Raw genomic sequence first — 26,094 nt, forward strand, 5'->3', positions numbered from 1 at the left:
ACGCGCACAGCGCTATTGTCCCGGGCGCACTAACACACCCAGCAATGCTGGTGTGTGTGTGCGCGATTTGCACGGGGACACAGAGTACCTTAATGTAGCAGGGCCATGTCCCTGACGATACTCAGCTCCATGGCCAGCAGATCCCAGGGGCTGTGGATGGAGCACGGTCTCAGTGCCTGGAGACCGGTAAAATCCCACTTCACCCAGAGCCCTAAGGGGGATGGGGAAGGATGCAGCATGTGGGCTCCAGCCTCCGTACCCGCAATGGGTACCTCAACCTTAACAAACACCGCCGACAAAGAGTGGGGTGAGAAGGGAGCATGCTGGGGGCCCTAGTATGGGCCCTCTTTTCTTCCATCCGACATAGTCAGCAGCTGCTGCTGACTAAACAGTGGAGCTATGCGTGGATGTCAGCCTCCTTCGCACAAAGCTTGAAAACTGAGGAACCCGTGATCCCACGGGGGGTGTATAGGCAGAAGGGGAGGGGCCTTACACTTTTAAGTGTAATGCTTTGTGTGGCCTCCAGAGGCAGTAGCTATACACCCAATTGTCTGGGTCTCCCAATTAGGAGCGACAAAGAAAACAGAATTCATTGTCTTTCCTCCTCCTCCTCACTCAACCCATCCAACAAGCCTTTCCATCAAAGTTGATGACTGGTCACTCTCCCCAGTCTCACAAGCTCGTTGCCTTGGAGTAACCCTCGACTCTGCTCTATCCTTCAAGCCGCACATCTAAGCCCTCTTCAACTCATGCCGACTACAACTCAAAAATATCTCCCGGATCCGTGCTTTCCTTAACCAAGAATCTGCAAAAAACTTAGTACATGCCCTCATCATCTCCCGCCTCAACTACTGCAACCTCCTGCTCTCTCGCCTCCCTTCCAGCACTCTTGCACCCCTCCAATCTAACCTGAACTCTGCAGCCCGCTCAATCCACCTCTCCCCTTGCTATTCCCCAGCCTCGCCGCTCTGCCAATCTCTTCACTGGCTTCCCATTGCCCAAAGACTCCAGTTCAAATCATTAACCATGACCTACAAAGCCATCCACAACATGTCTCCTTTTTACATCTGTAACCTAGTCTCCTGGTACCTACCCACACGCAACCTCAGATCCTCACAAGATCTCCTTCTCTACTCCTCTCTTATCTCCTCTTCCCACAATCTCGTACAAGATTTCTCCCGTGCCTCCCCCATACTCTGGAACGCTCTACCCCAGCATATCAGACTCTCTCCTACCGTGAAAAGCTTCAAGAGGAACCTGAAGAACCACCTCTTCAGACAAGCCTACAACCTACAATAACCCTCAGTCCAGTACACCACTGCGCAACCAGCTCTGTCCTCACCTATTGTATCCTCACCCATTCCCTTGCGGGCAGGGTCCTCTCTCCTCTTGTACCAGTGTTTTGTACTGTTAATGATTGTTGTACTACTTTTTATGTATACCCTTTTCACTTGTAAAGCATCATGGAATTAATGGCGCTATAATAATAATAAATAATAATAACAACCTGGACATAAAGGGGTTAAACTGCAGGTTTATAGCATCCTGAAGCCGTGTGACTGTCGCACTTTTCAGTCACCGCTCTATGCGTAGTGAACGACGGGATTTAACCGTGCTCCGACGTGGACATCCAACTCAGCACTGCATCAGTATAGAGACTTATCAGTCAGTGCTGGGGCAATTACATCTGACAAGCACTGTGCACAGAGCGTCGGTCGTTTCCCTATGACTGCAAGCCCGAGGCTGCCGGGAGGAATAAAGATCATTTCCTCCAGGCAGTGGGGATCTCAATGCGGTGGCCATACAGGCTCAGAATGCTATTAACCTTCAGATTAACCTCCTATCTGCAAGTTAATAGTGGGGGTTTTTTCACATGACCGGATCCCTTTAAGGTAAGGTAATGCTAATATATGAAGGTACTCTGTGCTGCAAATGATAAATAATACATAAATTATTTATTGCGAGGCAATCTCATAGGTATAGAATGTACAGTGATGTTCTGGTCTGAGAACATGGACCTTCATCAGACACATTGCAGAGAAGGAAGGCAGAGAAAATAGGAAATCACTAGAGAATAGCGGCTTTACCTGCAGCATCAGTTGCTGTTATTCTTCAGGATTATCCTACATTTCCTGACACCCTCTTCTGCAATCCATGTCTGATGAGGGTCCATGTTTTTGGACCGAAACATCACTGTATATACTAAACCTATGGGACTGCCTTGCAGAAAGCAGTTCTGAACTATTCATCAGTTAGGAGTGCCGAGTATCTTCATATATCAATGGTGCGTCCTCTGGAGCAGGATCACCGACTGTGCACAAATCAAAAAATTATCACATTTCAGAATAGGTCACAAGTTCCTGATTGTGGGGGTTTAGTTCCAAACAGGACAACGGGGGTTTCTGAATTCCCAGTGTGAATGGAGCACGCATGTTCCGTCTGTATAGGACTGATGGAGATAGACAAAAGCATAGTTTATAATTGGGTACAACCTATTACTGTTGGTTTACATTTTCCAGGGCCTCTGTCATTTGAGGCCAAGAATAGTGCAACACAGCTCTATCCCCGATATCATTACTACAGAAGACTCAATAGAAGCCAGATATAGGTCCGGCTAAGAGCACACTACATTTGTGCATTTAGATAAATATACGTGCGGGGGGGAAAGCTCCTTTCAGCCTCTACCTTGCCTGTAAGCGTCTGCATGCCATTTATTCAAGGGAAGCTATCACCACATTTTTGCTAACGCATATGATATAGGTATGATATAGGGGCAGAGATTCCAATTCCAGCAAAGTATCATTACTGGGCTTTTTGGTGCAATTTTAATAAAGTCTGTATTTTCCCAGCCTCTCTGCCTGCCTCTGGTCTGTGAATGACAGGTCACTGCTGAGATTTCAGAGGGGTTGGGTGAACCATAGAACGGAGGCGATGAAGGTGGGCTGCAATACCAAGACAGGTTATTAAACTTGGGATTATTTAGTTTGGAAAAACGAAGGCTTAGGGGGGATCTAATCACAATGTATAAATATATGAGGGGACAGTACAGAGACCTTTCCAAAGATCTTTTTACACCTAGGCCTGCGACTGGAACACGGGGGCATCCGCTACGTCTTGAGGAAAGAAGGTTTAATCATAATCACAGACGAGGATTCTTTACTGTACGAGCAGTGAGACTGTGGAACTCTCTGCCGCATGATGTTGTAATGAGTGATTCACTACTAACATTTAAGCAGAGCCTGGATGCCTTTATTGAAAAATGTAATATTACCAGTTATGTATATTAGATTTTATGACAGGGTGTTGATCCAGGGAACTAGTCTGATTGCCGGATGTGGAGTCAGGAAGGAATTTATTTCCCCATTGGAGCTTGTTTGACACATTGGGTTTTTTTTTGCCTTCCTCTGGATCAACATGTAAGGCTAGTTTCACACTTGTGTTGGACGGGATCCATAGCATTGTGTTGTGTGACGCATGCAACGGATGCGTTGCATATAGTGGCACAACGCATGCTACAGATCGTACAAAATAACACAATCCGTTGTAGTTTTTTTTTCCTTCTCTTTACACATCTGAGCATGCGCAGTTGTGTAAAGACAGCTGCGTTAACGGAATCCGTCAAATGACGCATTCTAACGGAATCCGCCACCATAGGCGTCCATTATAAAAACAGCGGACGCCTAACGGATTCCTGCAGGTTGCGTTTTTTTGACACTCCACCAAGCGCAGAAAAACGTTACATGCTGCGTTCTATCCGCCCGACGCAGCGTCAAAATAACGACGCTGCGTCGTCCAGCGGATGCAACGCAGACACTTGCGTTACAGTGCGTCGTCCATACAAGTCTATGGAGAATAGCGCAGTGCGTTAACGGACTGCGCTATTCTCCATAGTGACGGAATGCGCTGAACGCAAGTGTGAAACTAGCCTTAGGCTACGGGTTGAACTAGATGGACTTAAGGCCCTGTTACACACTGAGATAAATCTGTGGCAGATCTGTGGTTGCAGTGAAATTGTGGACAATCAGTGCCAGGTTTGTGGCTGTGTACAAATGGAACAATATGTCCATGATTTCACTGCAACCACAGATCTGCCAAAGATTTAACTCTGTGTGTAAAGTGGCCTTTAGAGTCCCCCTTCAACCTTAAAAACTATGAAACTATAAAGGGGGTCGGGGAAATCACAGAACGGAGTCAGGCGAAGGGGTCGGGGAACCACAGAACGGAGGCAGGCGAAGGGGTCGGGGAACCACAGAACGGAGGCAGGCGAAGGGGTCGGGGAACCACAGAACGGAGGCAGGCGAAGGGGTCGGGGAACCACAGAACGGAGGCAGGCGAAGGGGTCGGGGAACCACAGAACGGAGGCAGGCGAAGGGGTCGGGGAACCACAGAACGGAGGCAGGCGAAGGGGTCGGGGAACCACAGAACGGAGGCAGGCGAAGGGGTCGGGGAACCACAGAACGGAGGCAGGCGAAGGGGTCGGGGAACCACAGAACGGAGGCAGGCGAAGGGGTCGGGGAACCACAGAACGGAGGCAGGCGAAGGGGTCGGGGAACCACAGAACGGAGGCAGGCGAAGGGGTCGGGGAACCACAGAACGGAGGCAGGCGAAGGGGTCGGGGAACCACAGAACGGAGGCAGGCGAAGGGGTCGGGGAACCACAGAACGGAGGCAGGCGAAGGGGTCGGGGAACCACAGAACGGAGGCAGGCGAAGGGGTCGGGGAACCACAGAAAGGAGGCAGGCGAAGGGGTTGGGGAATCTCAGACAAGATACAGACTTAGGGCCGGGGAATCACAGACAGGGAGGAGAAGACCCAGTGTAAAGTCCAGTCCCTGTGCACCGAAACCTAATTACCAGAAAACTTCAAATTCCGATTGTGAAATGCACACTGTGTTAACTGTAAGGCCGGGGCCACACGGGGACTACTGCGATCCTCGCATGACACTCGGCTCACGCTGGCAGTACAGCAGGAGCTGAGTGTCATGCGAGTGTCACTGCGACTGAGGTCCGATCATGCGATCGGACCTCAGCTGCGGGGAGTGGGTTGGCACTGAGAAGTGGCAGGCCAGCGCTGAGGAGGGGCGGGCCAGCGCTGAGGAGGGGAGGGATTTATCTCCCTTTCTCCTCCGTTGGCGGCTATTGCCGCTCTTGTGGTACACCGGTCTAGTGCGAGTGCAGTGCGATTTTTCTCTCGCCCCATAGACTTGAATAGGTGTGAGAGAAATAAGACTCACATTACAATCGTAGCATGCTGCGATTGTTTTCTCGGTCCAATTAGGGCTGAGAAAATAATCGCTCGTGGGTGCTAGGACAAAGGCTAATATTGGTCCGAGTGGAATGCGTTAAAACATCGCATTCCACTCGCTCTGATTTTCATGCCGTGTGTCTTAGGCCTAATTTTTCCACTGGACATTTCCTCCTCAGGAGAGTGCAGCATATCCACGGGTTATGCTTATAGCCGTCTACTTGGATCTGCTCTTGGATTAAGTGCTACCGGATAGGTTGATGCTATATAAATAAAATTATTATTGCACATGAACGGTGATCATGTTTTCCATCAATAATGCAATGTATCTACCTTGTACATTAGCCCGGATTTCCTGGAAATACAGCGCATTCTGACATCTAATTTCCGAAATAATGGGAGAGAACAAAAGCATCAGGCAGAATGGATACTGAACAGGAGATGCCTCGACAACATGGGACACGATGCTATGTACAATGCGGAAATGCTTTTAGCACAATGTACAAAAGGTATTATACATTGGTAAGTATTGATTAGGAAAATAGTTAGAGAAACAACCATTAGAGTTGAGCGAGTACTCGCTATACTCCTAACGAATACTGTAGTACTCGCGTATTCATGCCGAATAGTGTGTGCAATGCAAATCAATGGGGAAAACTAGCAATATAATGAGTAACCTGAATGACGTACTTTTCGTGCGAATAGTGAGGAATTCGAGTCATTCGTTACATTGCGAGTATTCCACACTGACTTGCATTGCACACACTATTCGGAACGGATATGCGAGTATTAGACAGTACTTGTTATGAGAACAGCGAGTACGAATAGTCAGGTACTCGCTCAACTCTAACAACCATCATCCATTTGTGCCATGTGTCACAGTGAGCGGATTGGGAGCTGTAACGTTGCGCCCTGCAACGTGGGGGGTTTCACTCGCTTGCAGCGGTGTGAGGTAGCCTCAGCAACACACGTACACAGTCTCTTCATAGAAATTCTGGCAGTTTATTTAAAAACACTCAGCATAAACTGCCCTCAAACATAAACAATAAGTCCATAATGGAAGTTTAGCAACTTCCCCACTCTCTGGCTCCTGCCAGCGTACAACTCTAGCCAAGGTTCCTTCCAGCACCCAGGGCCCTCTGCAGACCCCTGTCTGTCTCTCCTCCTGGAGAGATTCGGCCCTACAGCCCTGGCCTGGCTGCACTCACCTCAGACTCAATATCAGAGCCTTGTGATCAGCCTCCATGCAGGCTGATACACCCAAAGCTCCTGGCTCTGCTCTCGCTTGTTTCCAGTCCACACACTGGACATCTAGAGCCAGTCTCTCTCTAGACTGCCCTAGACACACTTCATGCAGAACTCTCGGCTCTGCTCTCACTCTGTCCCAGCATACACGCTGGAAGTCTAGAGCTAGTCTCTAACTAGACTGTAGTGATGGGTAGTTCGTGAGTGAGTAGTTCAAAATGAACTAATCTTCAGAGTGAACTAGTTCATCTAGTTCACCATCCTGACAGAGATTAGTTCATTATGAACTAGAGTGGGAGGAGACAGAGAGTGATCCTCATACAGCTCCAGGAGGCTCCTGCTCTCACACTTGCGTTCAGCGCATTCCGTCACTATGGAGAATAGCGCAGTCTGTTAACGCACTGCGCTATTCTCCATAGACTTGTATGGACGACGCACTGTAACGCAAGTGTCTGCGTTGCATCCGCTGGACGACGCAGCGTCGTTATTTTGACGCTGCGTCGGGCGGATGGAACGCAGCATGTAACGTTTTTCTGCGCTTGGCGGAGTGTCAAAAAAACGCAACCTGCAGGAATCCGTTAGGCGTCCGTTGTTTTTATAATGGAAGCCTATGGTGGCGGATTCCGTTAGAATGCGTCATTTGATGGATTCCGTTAACGCAGCTGTCTTTACACAACTGCGCATGCCCAGATGTGTAAAGTCAAGGAAAAAAAACTACAACGGATTGCGTTATTTTGTACGATCTGTAGCATGCGTTGTGCCACTATATGCAACGCATCCGTTGCATGCGTCACACAACGCAATGCTACGGATCCCGTCCAACACAAGTGTGAAACTAGCCTTACTCTCATACTGTGTGCCGTGGATGACTATTTATGTACAAGGTACTCATATCCGAGGGCCGACCATTTACTCATCTTTGGGGATTTAGACATGTACACGGTGCGCTATGTGCGCACTAGAAAGTGCCTTTTTCTTAACCCCTTTAGGACGAAGCCAGTTTTGTACTTAATGCCCAGGCCATTTTTTGCAATTCTGACCAGTGTCACTTTATGAGGTCATAACTCTGGAACGCTTCAACGGATCCCAATGATTCTGACATTGTTTTTTCGTGACATATTGTACTTCATGATAGTTATAAATTTAGAACGATATTTTTTGCTTTTATTTGTGAAAAAATCGGAAATTTGATGAAAATTTTGAAAATTTTGCAATTTTCAAACTTTTAATTTTTATGCCCTTAACCCAGAGAGTTATGTCACACAAAACAGTTAATAAATAACATTTCCCACATGTCTACTTTACATTAGCGCAATTTCTGAAACAAAATGTTTTGGGGTTAGGAAGTTAGAAGGGGTCAAAGTTCATCTGCAATTTCCCATTTTTTCAACAAAATTCACAAAACCATTTTTTTAGGGACCACATCACATTTGAAGTGACTTTGAGAGGCCTAAGTGACAGAAAATACCTAAAAGTGACACCATTCTCAAAACAGCACCCCTCAAAGTACTCAAAACCACATCCAAGAAGTTTATTAACCCTTCAGGTGCTTCACAGGAACTAAAGCAAAGTGGAATGAAAAAAAGCAAAAAATAAAATTTTACCTAAAATGTTGCTCTACCCCAAATTTATTCACTTTTAGAAGAAATAACACAACAAAATGAACCCCAAAACTTGTTACCCACTTTCTTATGAACGCGCCAATACCCCACATGTGGTCAGAAACCTTTGTTTGGACAAATGGGAGGGCTCGGAACAGAAGGAGCAATATTTGAATTTTGGAAAGCAAATTTGGCTGAAATAGATTGCGGGCACCATGTTGCATTTACATGTCCGCTAAGGTACCTAAACAGCAGAAACCCCTTACAAGTGACACCATTTTGGAAACTAGACCCCTCAAGGCTTCTATCTAGGGGTATAGTGAGCATTTTGGATCCACAGGTACTTCACAGATTTTGATAACGTTACGTCGTCACATTGAAAATTTTCATTTTTTTCTCAAAAATGTTGCTTTAGCATCAATTTTTTCACTTTTTCAAGAGGTAATTCCAAAAATTTGACCCCAATGTTTGTTACCCACTTTTTTATGAGCGCGGTGATACCTCACTTGTGGTCTGAAACCTTTGTTTGGAGAAATGGGAGGGCTTGGAACGGAAGGAGCAATATTTGAATTTTGGAAAGGAAATTTGGCTGAAAAAGATTGCGGGCACCATGTCGCATTTGGAGGACCCCTAAGGTACGTAAACAGCAAAAAAACACCACAAGTGACCCCATATTGGAAACTAGGCCCCTCAAGGAATTTATCTTGATGTTTGGTGAGTACCCTGAACCCCCAGGTGCTTTACAGAAGTTTATAACGTTGAGCCATGAAAATAAAAAAATAAAATTTTACCACAAAATTGTTACTTCAACCAGGTAGCTTTTTTTTTCACAAGGGTAACAGGAAAAAAATCACCATGAAATTTATTGCGCAATTTCTCCTGAGTTTGTTGATATCTTGTATGTGGTGGAAATCAACTGTTTGGGCACACTACAGGGCTCAGAAGAGAAGGAGTGTAATTTGACTGCAAAATTGGCTGGAATCAATAGCGGACGCCATGTTGCATTAGGAGAACCCCTGAGGTGCCTAAGCAGTGGAGGTCCCCCACAAGTGACCCCATTCTGGAAATAAGACCCCTCAAGGCTTTAATCTAGGTGTATATTGAGCATTTTGAATCCACGAATACTTCACAGAATTTGATAAGCTTAGGTTGCCATATTGAAATTTTCATTTTTTTCACAAAAATGTTGATTTAGCGACACATTTTTCACTTTTTCAAGAGGCAACAACAAAACGTGTACTCCACAGGTTGTTATCTAATTTCTTGTGAGCGCAGGGATACCCCACATGTGGCCAAAAACCTTTGTTTGGATAAATGGGAGGGCTTGGAATGGAAGGAGCACCATTTGAATTTTGGAAAAGTTGAAGTAAATTGCGCGCACCATGTCACATTAGCAGGGCCCCTTGGGCACCTATACATCAGAAACCCCCCACAAGTGACCTCATTTTGGAAACTGGACCCCTCAAGGATTTTATTCAGGAGTATAGTAAACATTTTGAATCCACAGGTACTTAACAAAACTGTTGCTGTAGCAACAAATTTCTCACTGTTAAGGGGGCTTTACACGCTGCGACATCGCTAATGCGGAGTCGTTAGGGTCACGGAATTGGTGACGCACATCCGGCCGCATTAGCGATGTTGCTGCGTGTGACACCGATGAGCGATTTTGCATCGTTGCAAAAACGTGCAAAATCGCTCATCGGTGACATGGGGGTCCATTCTCGATTATCGTTACAGCAGCAGTAACAATGTAGTTCGTCGCTCCTGCGGCAGCACACATCGCTATGTGTGACGCCGCAGGAACGAGGAACCTCTCCTTACCTGCCTCCCGGCCGCTATGAGGAAGGAAGGAGGTGGGCGGGATGTTCCGGCCACTCATCTCCGCCCCTCCGCTTCTATTGGGCGGCCGCTCAGTGACGTCACTGTGACGCCACACGGACCGCCCCCTTAGCAAGGAGGCGGTTCGCCGGTCACAGCGATGTCGCCGGGCAGGTAAGTATGTGTGACGCATCTGCGCGATGTTGTGCGGCACGGGCAGCGATTTGCCCATGTCGCACAACAGATGGGGGCGGGTACCCACGCTAGCGATATCGGGACCGATATCGCAGTGTGTAAAGCGGCCTTTAGGCTATGTGGCCATGATCCAGCGACACGGCGTCTAGTACACAGTGTCAGCCTCCTGCAGAAATGTGAGTGTTGTCCACGGGAGAACGCAGCTGCCCATGCCCACGATTTGGGTTCAGGCTGCTGTGGACTTTAGTTCTATTCTACCTGCAGAAAGCACTCATCTCCGCAGCATAAATTGACATCCTGAGGCTCGGGAAGCTGCGCCACAGGTCGATTTATGCTGCGGAGAAAAGAAACACAGTGGGCACGGGATTTCTAAAAATCCTGCCACTGTGCTTCTAATGCACAACGCAGCGTTATGGACGCAGGGAAAACACTCTGCGTCCAAAATGTTGCAAACCCTGATTGTGGGCACACAGCGTAAAATGCTACAATGGATGAATGGATAGATGTCAAACATATATAACGTCCCACCCCCCTGCATATTCTAAGCTGGCGCCCTTTAGTGCCTTTCATGTGACACTAAAGGATGCCTAGCCTTGTATTTAGCCCAAAAAAAAAAAAAAGAATTAAAATAAATGACGTGGGGTCCCCCCTATTTTTGATAGCCAGCTAGGGTAAAGCAGACAGCTGTAGCCTGCAAACCACAGCTGACAGCTTCATCTTGTCTGGTGATCAATTTGGAGGGCTCCCCAAGCTGTTTTTTTTTTTTAATTATTTATAAATAAATAATTAAAAAAAAACAAAAAAACGTGGGGTCCCCCCAAATTAGATCACCAGCCAAGGTGAAGCTGACAGCTGGGGTCTGGTATTTTCAGGATGGGAAGAGCCACGGTTATTGGACTCTTCCCAGCCTAAAAATAGCAGGCCGCAGCCGCCCCAGAAGTGGCGCATCCATTAGATGCGCCAATTCTGGCGCTTCGCCCCAGCTCATCCCGCGCCCTGGTGCGTTGGCTAACGGGGTAATGAATGGGGTTGATACCAGGTGTGTAATGTCACCTGGCATCAAGCCCAGCAATTAGTTATGTCACGGCGTCTATCAGATACCCGACATAACTAATTGACAGTAATAAAAAAAATTGACAACAAAAAAAAATTTATTTGAAAAAACACTCCCCAAATCATTCCCTGATTGACCAATTTATTGAAAAGAAAAAAAAAATCCACAATAATCCATTTGGATGTCCCACGTCGCCTCTGGACCTTCTAGAATATGGGGGGCACGTTCAGGGAACGTATCCCCCATTTTCTAGGAGGGCAGACCCTCCATTTGAGGAGAGTGGGTGCAAAGAATCTGCACCCACCCTCCCCGGGTCACAGCTGCAGAGTGCGAGCAGCCAGCGTCCTGAACACAGGAAGCTGACAGCTGCGCTCTGCTCATGTGACCGGAGTCTGCTGAGAAGGAGCCGGAGGAGGGGGCCGCGGGGGATCAGAGCTGCGACAGGTATGTATGACACCGGGGGACACCGGGGAACACCAGGGGGGGGTAGGGGGGGACCCGGCAGGGCCTAGGGAGCAGGTTTCTGTCGTATGTGTTATGGCACATACGACAGAAACCATAGGAACAGTGGAAATGCGGCCGGCGCGCTGCTGTGATCGCCGGTGCGCGCGGCCATCTTGGATTTTCGGGAGGGGGTTGGGGGTCGGGGGGGGCACTTTGGGGACACCGGGGGACCGGAGGGAACCGGGAAAAAGATTTATCTCCCATCTGGCATGTTTGATCATGCCAGATGGGAGATAAATCATTTTTTACCGGCGCGGTCATTTACTATAACTTGATGATCGGTATACGGTGTATACCGGTCATCAGGTGAGCGGGGACCGGAAAAACCGGCCCGAATCATGATCTCCAGGGTCTCAGCTACCCCCGGCAGCTGAGACCCCGGAAATTTTCTGACTCTGGGGGGCGCTAGACCCTTTTTTCCGACCGCCGTTAAAAAGCGGCGGATCGGAAAAAGTACCCTTATTTACCGCCGTTAAAAGGCGTATCGGCGGTGGTAAAGGGGTTAAGGAAAATCCGGACCCTCTTAAAGAATCCCGCACCCGCGGTAAAAAGAAACGCACCAAAACCGCAGCAAATTCCTAATGCGGTTCTACCACGGTTTGCCCCAGGTTGGTCCCTGTGGATTTTTACCATTATCTATGGGAAAACTATTCACAAAATATAGGATAATGAACGCTGACACCCCCATTATCACAGGAATCCGTGCTCTATGGAACTGATGGAGGCCGCACTCAACTATCTCTATCAGGCCCATACAAATGATTTTCTGATTCCCTTTGAAAAATGAGCATTGGAGTAAAGTTATTAGACCTGCCTAAGGCCTCCTTCACACGTCCGTGTTTCCGGTACGTATGCCGTCCGTTCTCACACGTACCGGAGACACAGACCCATTAAAATCAATGGGATTGCGCACACCTGCGTGTTTTCACATGGACTTGTGTCGTTTGGAGTAGACATGTGTCTGTTTCCTCCACACAGAGACATGTTTGTTTTTTCTCCAGTAGCATGGGTGTAACATGGACCGCACACTGATGTGAACCGTGTGTCATCAGTGCGACACGTACCGGAGAAAATACAAGGCATTGCAATAAAATTATTTTCTATACTCCCCTTCCCCAGCGCTGCTGTCACTTGCTTCTAGGCCCGCTCTTATACTCATGAATATTCACTGCATTGTGGACCCAGAAGCAGCAGTAGCACTGGGGACAGCAGCACCGGTTATAGGTAAGTATAGAAGTTCATGCTGTCAGTGTGCTATGTGGATATCAGATGCATAGCACACTGACAGCACACGCTGAACACACATACACACCTACACCACGGTCCGTGAAAAACATATGTGTTTTGCACGGACGTGTGAAGGAGGCCTAACAGAGATGACCAGACCAGGTGCAGTTCAATTTGGAGGATTCAGCCGGACTTTAGACAAAGTTTGGTTTGGGACCCGGACTTGACCTGAACCCCAATGGAAGTCACTGATTGGTCAAGTCCAGGTCTTTGCCCACACGCAGCCATACACAGAGCACTTCTACTGGTGGGTGGCCAGTGTTTTTCCATTAATTTATTTTTTGTACACGCTACATCCAATAACACTGTTGTTACCCCCAGCACGAGCCATTCGAACACTGCAAGCGGCGCACACTGGGCTGAGCACAGCGATGCTCATACGTAAAGCACCCGAATTCTGTTTTCTGTAACGCCTGTGTTTGGTACGAGCACTGAACTTCAGGTTTGTTCATTTCTACTGCTTAAAGGGAACCTGTCACTACTTTCTTTGGCTATAAGTTGCGGCCACCACCACCAGGCTCTTATATACAGCATTCTAACATGCTGTACATAAGAGCCCAGGCTGGGGGTATAACATAAAAAAAACCTTTATAATACTTACCTAACGGTCGCGCGGTGGGCCTAATGGGCGTCTCCGTTATCCGGCGCTGCCTCTTTCGGCCATCTTTGTTCTTCTTCTCTAGCCGCGGTACATGACGGGTCCGACGTCATACACACTCACCGGCTTTCATGTCCTGAGCAGGGCAGATCAAAGTATTGTAGTGCGCCTGCGCAGGACCGGCGAGTGTGTATGATGTAGCCGCGTCATGCACCGAGGCTTCAGAAAGAGGACGAAGATGGGCGAAAGAGGCGGCGCCGGCACCGGAGACGCCCATTAGGCCCACAGTGCGACCATTAGGTAAGTATTGGGTCATTCCGTGTCAAGTGGACCAGTTTTAAAAATCGTCCCCACTCGACGTTCTCCGATTTTGCTGAAAATTTATAAGGATGTACATGTATGTTTGAAAAGAGGTTCTGTAAATTTTTAGGGCCAGATCTCAAATATATTGGGCACTGTTGACCTTTCACTGGAGGCCCCCCCCAAGGCTGCGGCTTCAGCTAAGAGGATTTTGCAAACTTTGGCACATAGCCATTAGAGTTCTATACTGGCTATGATGCTGAAATTTGGCATACTAGCTCAACTTTTGCTGCTAAACGCGATAAAATTATTACCGGCTATGACAAAACAATATTTCGGCCGCAATTTTGTGTCAAAGTAGCTTGCAAAACGCCTCGCATAAAATTTATGCCAAACTTTGCCCATATATAACTCAAGACCAAAAACCAATAGGAACTGGTGCTTTACCCTGTACAACAAACATCTTCATGACTTTGCATTGCTGCAATATCACGGTCAAAGCATATGTATTTGTGGAAATATTCACACCCGCATATGATGAAAAAGTTAAAAAGACCGAATTTTACCTATTTTTAGGTCAAATTTCCCAAAAAGGGTACCCCTAAAATATATTAATTCTGTTATCATTTGAAAGAGCACATTTTTCTCTACAAGGATCATTGGGGTTTTTTTTGGAGTCATTTAAGAAAAGAAAAATGCCGCTGAACATGGTGTTATTTATTAATACGCAATGAATGCTAACTGCACTATTCAAACCCTTGCGTTGGTCCATGGTGGTTATACCACAACCAATTCCCTAAGAATTGGTATTATAATCCTATTAAGAATTGTAATAATGCTGTCTTTCGAGAATTGGCAGCCCCATCGCCTAGGAGCCATGGCCGATAGCCGTGCAAGGCCAGCCGCGGGTGGTCTCTTTATCGCAGGTTCCAAAGCCTGAGGGTGGGGGTCTTTGCCTAGGATTCCAAGCCTAATATTGGGTATCTTTTGTTGGTTCCCAAGCCATAATGTTCAGTCTAAGTGGTCTGGAATTGTTGCTGAATTTGCAACATAATGGGTTCAGAGAAGCTGTATTGTCGGCCCATTGCTGCTGCAGCTGGTGCTGGAATTATTGCAATGATCGACTGCTCGGGAATCCAGCATGTATCATTTCTCACAGGCCAGTGAAAGAAGCTAGCTGGTCCATGAGGATGCATAAAATTTATTAATGCATCATGGTCGTCGACTGAAATTTCAGAAATATTTCCAATCCACCAGTTCCTATGGTAAATGCAGGCAATGTATTGCCCTGGCTGGAGGTTTGCAATTGGCACAAAAGGCATTTCTGATCTGACAGATCCATCTACATGGGCAATGAAAGATGAAGGGTCATTTGACACCCTTGAAATGCCAATCTTTTTGTCATCAATTTCATTCTCCATCACTAAAAAATAAATAATATATGCATTAAAATGTAACAATAGTCAATAGGTTTATAGGTTTTTGATTATAATAGACATTGCTAGCAACAATACAACTCTGTAACATGTGATAAGAATCTGAAAATCAAACACAAAATCAATGCATTATGTGCATACATAACACCATGTTCAGTGGCATTTTTCTTTTCTTAAATGGAGAGACTCCAAAAAAACCCCCAATGATCCTTGTAGAGAAAAATGTGCTCTTTCAAATGATAACAGAATTAATATATTTTAGGGGTACCCTTTTGGGGAAATTTGACCTAAAAATAGGTAAAATTCGTTTTTTTTAAGTTTTTCATCATATGTGGGTGTGAATATTTCCACAAATACATATGCTTTGACCGTGATATTGCAGCAATGCAAAGTTATGTAGATGTTTGATGTACAGGGTAAAGCACCAGTTCCTATTGGTTTTTGGTCTCGAGTTATATATGGGCAAAGTTTGGCATAAATTTTATGCGAGGCGTTTTGCAAGCTACTTTGACACAAAATTGCGGCCGAAATATTGTTTTGTCATAGCCGGTAATAATTTTATCGCGTTTAGCAGCAAACGTTGAGCTAGTATGCCAACTTTCAGCATCATAGCCAGTATAGAACTCTAATGGCTATGTGCCAAAGTTTGCAAAATCCTCTTAGCTGAAGCCGCAGCCTTGGGGGGGGCCTCCAGTGAAAGGTCAACAGTGCCCAATATATTTGAGATCTGGCCCTAAAAATTTACAGAACCTCTTTTCAAACATACATGTACATCCTTATAAATTTTCAGCAAAATCGGAGAACGTCGAGTGGGGACCACTGGTCCACTTGACACGGAATGACCCTATTATAAAGTGTTTTTTATGTTATACCCCCGGCCTGAGCTCTTATATACAGCGTGTTAGAATACTGTATATAAGAGCCTGGTGGTGGTGGCCGCAGCTTATATGCCAAAAAAGTGGTGACAGGTTCCCTTCAAGTGTTTAACTAATTGAGCATTTTTATTAGAGTACAAGTAGATGGATAAACATAAGCAATAATTTGTGGACACAGTCTGTGCACCTCGCTTTTCTGGCCGTATATTGTAACCTTCCCATTCACCAGACGGAGGTCACAAATCCATTCTTTCAGCCTCTGGCCGGCCGGCATGCACATACCGTACCATTTGTTTTCCTGTATAGGAAAGTGGAGCAATTTGTGCTTTCCTATACAGAACACGGCTGCAAAACAAACAAAAAAAACCCACAAAACTATATCCTGCGGTATTCAATTTTTATTTATTTTTTTCCTATGGGTCCCTCACAGTGGCCCCTGTCTGGTGCATACCTCCCGAATGGGCACCCAATTTTCACACATTAGCCTTACAGCACATTCAGATGTAGATGTCTTTACAATCCGTATTGCAGCTGCAAGCCCGGGCCTAATGGTGGATCTACCGCCCTGAAGCAATATCATCATAGGTCCCTGTGAGCTTGAACGTGAGGATGAAATATTAAAGGTAAAATATGCCTGAAGGACGTACGACTATGAGAACCTAATAAGAGTTCATACACAAGTGAACAATCTAATAAAGCCGACGTGACTTCCTAATTGGGAACCAATTTTTGTCCAGAATTTTTTTTTTAATATAGCGTACCGCACAGAGAAAATATAGGCACCCCGACAATCGCCCTTCACAGGTCCAAGTGCTGCCTCTCCACCTTAGATCTGGTCTTTACTTACAGGATGCCGCGGTGACGTCACAACGTACGTGACCGCTGCAGCCAATCATTGAGCTCTGCAGATCTGTCAAAGTGAGAAGCAACCAAAGTATAAACTCAGGAGAATGAGGAGGAAAATATCAAGGAAAAAAGGCAGGTTGAGGAAAAAAATGGCACGTGCCTCTACTAATGTTACGTGCCACTTGCTTGTAACCTTTCTGCGATTTGGTTGCTTTTTTTTTCCTCTTTCCTTCTTTCTTTATAGCAAAATCAAAACCCCAAGGCCATCTGTGACAGCGAGCCGCAGGCACATTGCACACAATTTTTGGTCGAGAATTGTATAACATTTGCTGTTGTGCACACAAAGTCCCCCTGTAAGCGCTGTCCACTGCCTCACAGATCAGTAACTATCGTGTGCTATCTGCCGGCCACAACTGATTATTATGCGGAAGGGAGCAGGAGCCATCTACAATACCACATGTAAATCACACAGACTAGGGCAGCTGCCACATTTGCCAAGCAGACCTAAAGTCAGGAGTGGAAAGTCGAACGTGTCCTCAGCACATTGGCTACAATCAGTCCCCTGTGCACACGAGCAGAGACTCCTGCAATGTGGCCCTATGTCGTGTGAGACATCATGTCTGGGATTATTTGGAACCATCAATCCCAGATAAATCACACATTTTTTATTTTGTCTTACATCTAAAGTAACAAAAAGTCCTACCCTAAGGTAGTGCAAGTGAAACCTAAACTAGTCGTCCAGAACTACCAATTAGGCTTTTTGTATCATTTTTATAAAGCTCATAGGCGAATATATCTGATGGTCAGACAGCCTTTAGAGGTCGGTTATCGAAATCCCGAGGGATAACAAGCAGAAGCCATATTAATACAGTATAAACAGCCCGACAGTGGCAGCCTCCTCCGTACCCGCTGGCCTCCTCCATACCCGCCGGACCACTGTAACCTCCTCTGTACACGCCGGACCACTAACTTCCTCTGTACCCGCCGGACCACTGTAACCTCCTCTGTACCCGCCGGACCACTGTAACCTCCTCTGTACCCGCCGGACCACTGTAACCTCCTCTGTACCCGCCGGACCACTGTAACCTCCTCTGTACCCGCCGGACCACTGTAACCTCCTCTGTACCCGCCGGACCACTGTAACCTCCTCTGTACCCGCCGGACCACTGTAACCTCCTCTGTACCCGCCGGACCACTGTAACCTCCTCTGTACCCGCCGGACCACTGTAACCTCCTCTGTACCCGCCGGACCACTGTAACTTCCTCCGTACCACTGTAACCTCCTCCGTACCCGCCGGACCAACGTGGCCTCCTCCGTACCCGCCGGACCAACGTGGCCTCCTCCATACCCGCCGGACCACTGTAACCTCCTCTGTACCCGCCGGACCACTGTAACCTCCTCCGTACCACTGTAACCTCCTCCGTACCTGCCGGACCAAAGTGGCCTCCTCCGTACACGCCGGACCAACGTGGCCTCCGCCGGACCAACGTGGCCTCCTCCGTACCCGCCGGACCAACGTGGCCTCCGCCGGACCAACGTGGCCTCCTCCGTACCCGCGTGGCCTCCTCCGTACCCGCCGGACCAACGTGGCCTCCTCCGTACCAACGTGGCCTCCTCCATACCCGCCGGACCAACGTGGCCTCCCCCATACCCGCCGGACCAACGTGGCCTCCTCCGTACCAACGTGGCTTCTTCCGTACTGGCCGGACCAAAGTGGCCTCCTTCGTTACCGGCGGACCAATGTGGCCTCCTCCGTACCAATGCGACCTCCTCCATACTCACCAGACCACTGCAGCCTCCTCCGTACATACCCACTAGACCACTGTGGCCTCCTCCGTACATACCCGCTAGACCACTGTGGCCTCCTCCTCCGTACCCACCGGCCTCTGTGGCCTCCTCCTCTGTACCCACCGGCCTCTGTGGCCTCCTCCTCTGTACCCACCGGCCTCTGTGGCCTCCTCCTCTGTACCCACCGGCCTCTGTGGCCTCCTCCTCTGTATCTGCCAGGCAGCTGCTGGCTCCTATATTAGCACATTAGACTTAGTCCACAGAGTCTAGAATGGCTGCTAACAGAGAGAAGTAGCCTCCATGTCATGTACATAGGACACATGTCAGGACTGTGCTCGGTGGAGAATGCTCAGCGGCCTACAAGTGGCTGCCAGAGAGGCCTGCAGGACATCACTGCAGCCCGCGGAGCCGCCATCTGTAGGCCGCCGGGAGCCGGTCCCCCCAGCCGGGGCCGCACCGTGCCCCTTCCACCAGCACTGCCATCCAGGAGCGCCAGCCCGGGGGAGGGAGAGTCCCTGCTCACTGTCCCGCCAGCAGAGTTCCTTCTCATGCGAGCAGCTGCGCAGGGAATGGAGGCTGCCGCCGTCCGGGCCGCACGGAGAGAGCACATCACATCCCCGAGGCTGAAAACTTACCAGGTCGTAATCCTCCTCATCATCGCACATGAAGTCATCCTCCATGTCAGACATCTTGGCCGGGGAACTGGAGCCAATGGCGTCCCAGGATTCTTTGCGCTTGCCGGAATTATTTCCTCACCCGGAACGAATTGTTCTGTATTCGCTGTTTACACGGGAAGATGACGGCTGTTACACGCAAACAGGAAGTTCAGAGGGAAGGGAAAGGGGGTGTAAGCTTAGCAACCAGCATAGCAACGGCGTGGTGACCGCTGACAGGAGCCTGGGCTTCACATCACATGAAGAAAGGGAAACGGAAAATGTTATAATGGGCGCGGGTGTGCGGGGCAGAGGCTGTGCCCGGGGTGCTCAGACGGACATTACCTAGAACATTGCGGAGGCATTAGGCCGGTTTCAGAAGTTCGTGTTTCAGGTACGTGTGACATCTGTTTTTTTACACGGATGCCACACGTACCCATGTTGCTCTGTGGGGTAAGGCTGCTTTCACACATCCGGTTTTTGCAGTGCGGCACAATATGGCGCTTTGCAGAAAAAACGCAACCGTTTTTTCCGCATAGACTTGCATTAGCGCCGTATTGTGCCGCATGGCCTTGCGTTGCGTCCGGTTTTTGCCCTATGCGGCATATTTAGCCCATGCGGCGGCCGGATGGAACGTTGCCTGGCACATTTTTTTGTGTGGTGAAAACACCGTATTGCGCCGGATTCGGCGCGATTTACAATGCAAGCCTATGGATGCCGGGTGCGGCGTCCTGCGGCAAAAAACGCATCCGGCCGCCGCATGCGTTTTTTTGCACTGCGCATGCTCAGTATCAAGCCGCATTCGTCAAAAAACTTATGCAACGGATCCGTTTTTTCACCACATCCGTTGCATAGGTTTTTGAGCTGCACTGCAAAAATCGGATGTGTAAAAGCAGCCTAACTCACACTGTGTGTGTGTGTGTGTGTGTGTGTGTGTGTGTGTGTGTGTGTGTGTGTTTTCACACCGACCGTGTGGCCCCGCTCACACATGGAGACGTCCGTTTTTTCTCTGGCAGCTCTGATGTCATACTGCACATACAGTACAAACCAAAAGTTTGGACACATCTCATTTAAAGAGTTTTCTTTATTTTCAGGACTCTGAAAATTGTAGATTCACATTGAAGGCATCAAATCTATGAATTAACACATGTGGAATGAAATAACAAACAAGTGTGAGACAACTGAAAATATGTCTTATATTCTAGGTTGTTCAAAGTAGCCACCTTTTGCTTTGATTACTGCTCTGCACACTCTTGGCATTCTCTTGATGAGTTTCAAGAGGTAGTCACTGGAAATGGTTTTCACTTCACAGGTGTGCCCTGTCAGGTTTAATAAGTGGGATTTCTTGCCTTATAAATGGGGTTGGGACCCTCAGTTGTGTTGTGCAGAAGTCTGGTGGATACACAGCTGATAAACCTACTGAATAGACTGTTAGAATTTGTATTATGGCAAGAAAAAAGCAGCTAAGTAAAGAAAAACGAGTGGCCATCATTACTTTATGAAATGAAGGTCAGTCAGTCCGAAAAATTTGGAAAACTTTGAAAGTGTCCCCAAGTGCAGTGGCAAAAACCATCAAACGCTACAAAGAAACTGGCTCACATGAGGACTGCCCCAGGAAAGGAAGACCAAGAGTCACCTCTGCTGCGGAGGATAAGTTTATCCGAGTCACCAGCTTCAGAAATCGTAGGTTAACAGCAGCTCAGATTAGAGACCAGGTCAATGCCACGCAGAGTTCTAGCAGCAAACACATCTCTAGAACAACTGTTAAAGGGGTTATCCGGCTTATTTTGAGTTTTTTTCATTATTACCCTATTGGGCTACATTGGGGCAGGTAAGTAGATAGTGACCACTTACCTGCCCTACTGTCAGCCCCTCTCCCCCGGCTCAGAGTGGTCATGTGACCGCTCCTGCCGCAATTTTGCTGCTTCCGGTCATTTCATGTCAACATGGGCAGGGCCATGTTGACATGCAAATCTGGAAACAGCATGTTGCCTCCCTGCTGGGCGGTACAGTGCGATGAGCCCCGCCCCCCTTCCCTGCACCCTCCCACACATTCCCCCGCACCCCGTACTCTGCCCACAACCTCCCCCTGCACATCTGGAGGGCCCGATGTGTGTGTGTGTGTATGCGGTGCACAGCCCGATGTGTGTGTGTATGCGGTGCACAGCCTGATGTGTGTGTGTTTATGTGGTGCACAGCCCGATGTGTGTGTGTATGCGGTGCACAGCCCGATGTGTGTGTGTGTATGCGGTGCACAGCCTGATGTGTGTGTGTGTGTATGCGGTGCACAGCCTGATGTGTGTGTGTGTGTGTGTGTCACGGTGGGTGGGAGCCGCAATCACTGCTGTAAGGTCTGTACGAGTTACTTTCTTTATCGTTCCTATGGGAGACCAAGACCATGGGTGTTTAGCTTCTGCCTCCGGAGGACACACAAAGTACTACACTTAAAAGTGTAGCTCCTCCCTCTGAGCTTATACAACCCCTGGAGAACCAGATCTAGCCAGTTTATCGCTTTGTGTTCAGGAGGCATACATCCACACATGCATTCTCATCTGATTTGTTTGATTTTTGGAAAGAGTTTGAAGAAAAGCGGGTCCAAGTCTGGACTCCCGGCATGTCCCTTCTCACCCCACTGTGTCGGCGGTGTTGTTAAGGTTGATTTCCAAGGCTGGAGCCTTACATGCCGCGCTCCTTCACCATCCCTCCTGGCCTCTGGCTTGAAGTGGGAGCCAGCACGGTCTCCATGCCTGGCAGGAGTCCGGTCTCCATCCACAGCCCTTTGAGGATCCTGTTGGACCGGAGCACTCATCCCCAGGGACCTGGCCCTGCGTCTCAGCAGCTTAGTACCTGAGACGTTTATGTGTTGGGGGTCCCGGTTCTTTATTGTATGGGGAGAGTATGCTGTATATGATTATTTTGCCTTTTCCGGCGGGTTCTCTAGCTTTTGCCTGAGAACCGCGCCGATTGTGCCTGCTTGTCGGCCTCGCCGCTTAAATTTAGGCCCCGGCTTCGCCAGCGGCCTAGTTTCGTTTTCCTGCCCTCGCATGTCACTCATGCAGAGGGACAGGCTCGGCTCCTCCCGGCGGCCGTTCTACACAGGGGAGTGACACTCCCCACTGCTGGGACGTCCCTCCTCCCCTGCAGGTCTCTATAGCCCTCCAGTTCCCGCTCTCCTATAGGAACTCCCCCTAGTCCCGCCCCCTCTCCTCGCTCCGGCAGCCATTTCTCACGCAGAGTTCACTCTGCTCTGGGACATTCTGCACTCTGCATCTCTGCTGAGGTGCTGTGCACTGGGGGACCGGGCTTCGGAATCTGGAGGGCACACAACACCGCGCCCAGCGGTCTGGTAAGCCACAGCCGGTCTCCGGTTGTGGACCTCTGTATATTCTCCCTGGGGTTCATTCTCTGCAAAGCCCCCACTCCAGCAGCATGTCTCACACAAGGAGCAAGGCTCCAAAGCTTTATTCTGCATGCACTGCATGTAGGCTCCTGCTGCCTGAGCCGAGCACTTATCCACATTGTGATGTTTGCTCTAACTTTGCGGTGCCACAGCCTGGAGTCTCACCCCCAGTGGTCTCTCAGGCTGCTGCTGCACCTGTGGCTGAACCCCCGGCCTGGGTAGAGTCCTTTTCTAGGTCCATATCCCAGTCATTTGCTGAGTCCATGGGACTTTTGTCCAGGACTTTGATGAATATGCATCAGCCCTCCTCACAGGGTGCCTCTAATACTCTTGACAGAGGATTCCTATCCTCTGACCTCCGTCCATCAGAGCTCACAGAGGATTCATCATCAGGTCCCAGACCCCGTCCTTCTAAGAGAAGGCGCAGGGTTTCCTCCCCCTCCTCATCCCACGGGTCTGTCTCAAGAGCTGACTCGCAAGATGAGGAGGATGCCCTCACGGGTGGCTCGGAGGCTATGTATCCCATCGATTTCTCTGAGGGTGACTCATATCTTAGTGACTTGATTGCTTCTATTAATTCTGTGCCGGATCTCAATCCGCCAGTCTCAGAGGAGCAACCCTCTTTGGCAGAAAAACATCAGTTTACCTCGCCTAAGAGAGTGAAGAGTGTGTTCTTTAACCACTCCAGTTTTCAGACCGCTGTGACCAAGCCCAGGGCCTGCCCTGACAAACGCTTTCCAAAGCGTGGTTCTGATGATCGGTTTCCATTTCCACCTGAGGTGGTCAAGGAGTGGTCTCACTCCCCAAAGGTAGACCCTCCGGTGTCTAGGCTCTCAGCCCAGACCGTTGTGTCGGTGGCTGACGGCACCTCACTTAAGGATTCCACTGACCGTCAGATTGACCTTTTGGCCAAATCTGTGTATGAAGCTGCGGGGGCCGCGTTTTCCCCGACTTTTGCAGCAGTGTGGGCTCTCAAAGCCATCTCTGGTTCTCTGGAGGAGATGCATTCCCTCACCAAGGAATCTATGCCTGAGATGGTTACCTTAACCTCTCAGGCTTCAGCTTTTTCATCTTATGCCATGTCTGCAATGCTAGAGGCTGCTCACCGCACTGCGGTGGCTTCAGCTAATTCTCTTGTTATCCGCAGGATTTTGTGGCTTCGAGAGTGGAAGGCAGATTCTTCTTCCAAGAAGTTTCTTGCTGGGCTCCCTTTTGCTGGTTCACGGCTGTTTGGTGAACAGCTGGATGAAATCATTAAGGAAGCTACTGGCGGGAAGAGTACTTCCATGCCACAAACCAAGACCAGGAAACCCGCCCAGGGTAGGAATCAATCGAGGTTTCGTTCCTTTCGTTCCTCCAACTGGTCATCCTCTAAGCCTTCCGCCTCGTCCGCTAACTCAGCTAAGGATCAGAAATCCAACTGGTGCACAAAAGCGCGTCCGCAGAAGTCCGCAGGAGGTTCTGCCACTAAGGCAGCCTCCTCATGACTCTCGGCCCGCTCCAGCCACGTCCTCAGTCGGTGGCAGGCTCTCCCACTTTGGCGACGCTTGGTTAAAGCAAGTCTCCGATCAGTGGGTGAGAGACATCATATCTCACAGCTACAGGATAGAATTCTCTTCCAGCCCGCCAAACAGATTTTTTCTCTCAACTCCCCCCTGCTCCAAGGCCGCCGCCTTCTCACAGGCCGTGGCATCCTTGCAGGCAAACGGTGTGATTGTACCAGTTCCTGCTCGAGAACGGTTCAGAGGTTTTTACTCAAACCTCTTCCTAGTTCCAAAAAAGGAAGGTACCTTCCGGCCCATCCTGGATCTCAAGCTTCTCAACAAGCATGTCCGGGTGCGGCGTTTTCGCATGGAGTCTCTGCGATCAGTCATTGCCTCTATGACCCAAGGGGATTTCCTGGCGTCCTTCGACATCAGAGATGCCTATCTACATGTGCCAATCGCAGTGTCACACCAGCGTTGGTTACGTATTGTGATAGGAGAGGATCATTTCCAATTCGTGGCCCTCCCCTTCGGGTTAGCCACGGCCCCTCGGGTATTCACCAAGGTCATGGCGGCAGTGATTGCGGTCCTGCACCTCCAGGGGTTGGCAGTGCTTCCTTATCTGGACGACCTTCTGGTCAAGGCTCCATCCAGCGCAGACTGTCAGCGGAGTGTCTCGCTCACTTTCGCCACTCTAGTCCAATTCGGGTGGCTTGTCAATCTTCCCAAGTCCACCCTGACTCCGACCCAGAGTCTCACGTACCTAGGGATGCAGTTCGAGACTTTGCTGGCACTTGTGAAGTTGCCCTTAGTCAAACAGCAGTCTCTCTGGCTAGCGGTGCGCTCTCTGCTGCGGCCCCGCCGTTATACCCTCAGGCGCCCGATGCAGGTGCTGGGTCAAATGGTGGCGTCCATGGAGGCGGTTCCCTTTGCCCAGTTCCATCTGCGCCCCCTGCAGCTGGACATTCTCCGCTGTTGGGGCAAGCGGCCTTCCTCCTTGCACAGGTTAGTGGCTCTGTCGCCACGGACCAGGAGCTCTCTTCAGTGGTGGCTTCGACCCCTCTCCCTGTCCCAAGGGCGCTCCTTTCTGACTCCGTCCTGGGTGATTCTCACCACGGATGCCAGCCTATCCGGCTGGGGAGCGGTATATCTCCACCACAGAGCACAGGGCACTTGGACTCCGTCCGAGTCAGCCCTTTCAATCAATGTGCTGGAAACCAGAGCTGTGCTTCTAGCTCTCCTAGCCTTTCACCACCTGTTGGCGGGCAGGCACATTCGAGTCCAGTCAGACAACGCGACAGCGGTTGCCTACATCAATCACCAAGGCGGGACACGCAGCCACCTGGCAATGTTGGAGGTCCAACGCATTCTTCAATGGGCGGAGGACTCCAAGTCCACCATATCCGCAGTCCACATCCCAGGCGTAGAAAACTGGGAGGCAGATTATCTCAGCCGTCAATCCGTGGACGGTGGCGAGTGGTCCCTGCACTCGGCAGTGTTTCAGTCAATCTGCTGCAAGTGGGGCACTCCGGACGTGAACCTAATGGCATCCCGTCTCAACAACAAGGTTCCGGTTTACGTGGCTCGCTCCCACGATCCTCAGGCCTTCGCCGCGGACGCTCTGGTTCAGGATTGGTCCCAGTTTCGTCCGTCCTACGTGTTTCCCCCTCTAGCTCTCTTGCCCAGAGTCCTGCGCAAGATCAGAATGGAGGGCCGTCGAGTCATCCTCATTGCATCGGACTGGCCCAGGCGAACTTGGTATCCGG

The 26,094-nt window shown here is 49.2% G+C and overlaps 1 protein-coding gene across 2 annotated transcripts in view; it reads right to left on the reverse strand.

The window, feature by feature from the left end:
• COPS2 (COP9 signalosome subunit 2) overlaps positions 1-19,540 on the reverse strand; it is a 113,522-nt gene extending 93,982 nt beyond the window's left edge. For both annotated transcript variants that reach the window (XM_075342753.1, XM_075342752.1), the window contains exon 1: positions 19,427-19,540. In XM_075342753.1, the coding sequence (XP_075198868.1) occupies positions 19,427-19,480 (54 nt within the window). In that variant the 5' untranslated portion in view covers positions 19,481-19,540. The remainder of the gene's footprint in view (positions 1-19,426) is intronic.
• Between the last annotated feature and the right edge of the window lie 6,554 nt (positions 19,541-26,094).

The sequence above is a fragment of the Anomaloglossus baeobatrachus genome, chromosome 4 (genome assembly GCF_048569485.1).
Source record: "Anomaloglossus baeobatrachus isolate aAnoBae1 chromosome 4, aAnoBae1.hap1, whole genome shotgun sequence".
Taxonomy (NCBI): Eukaryota; Metazoa; Chordata; class Amphibia; order Anura; family Aromobatidae; genus Anomaloglossus; species Anomaloglossus baeobatrachus.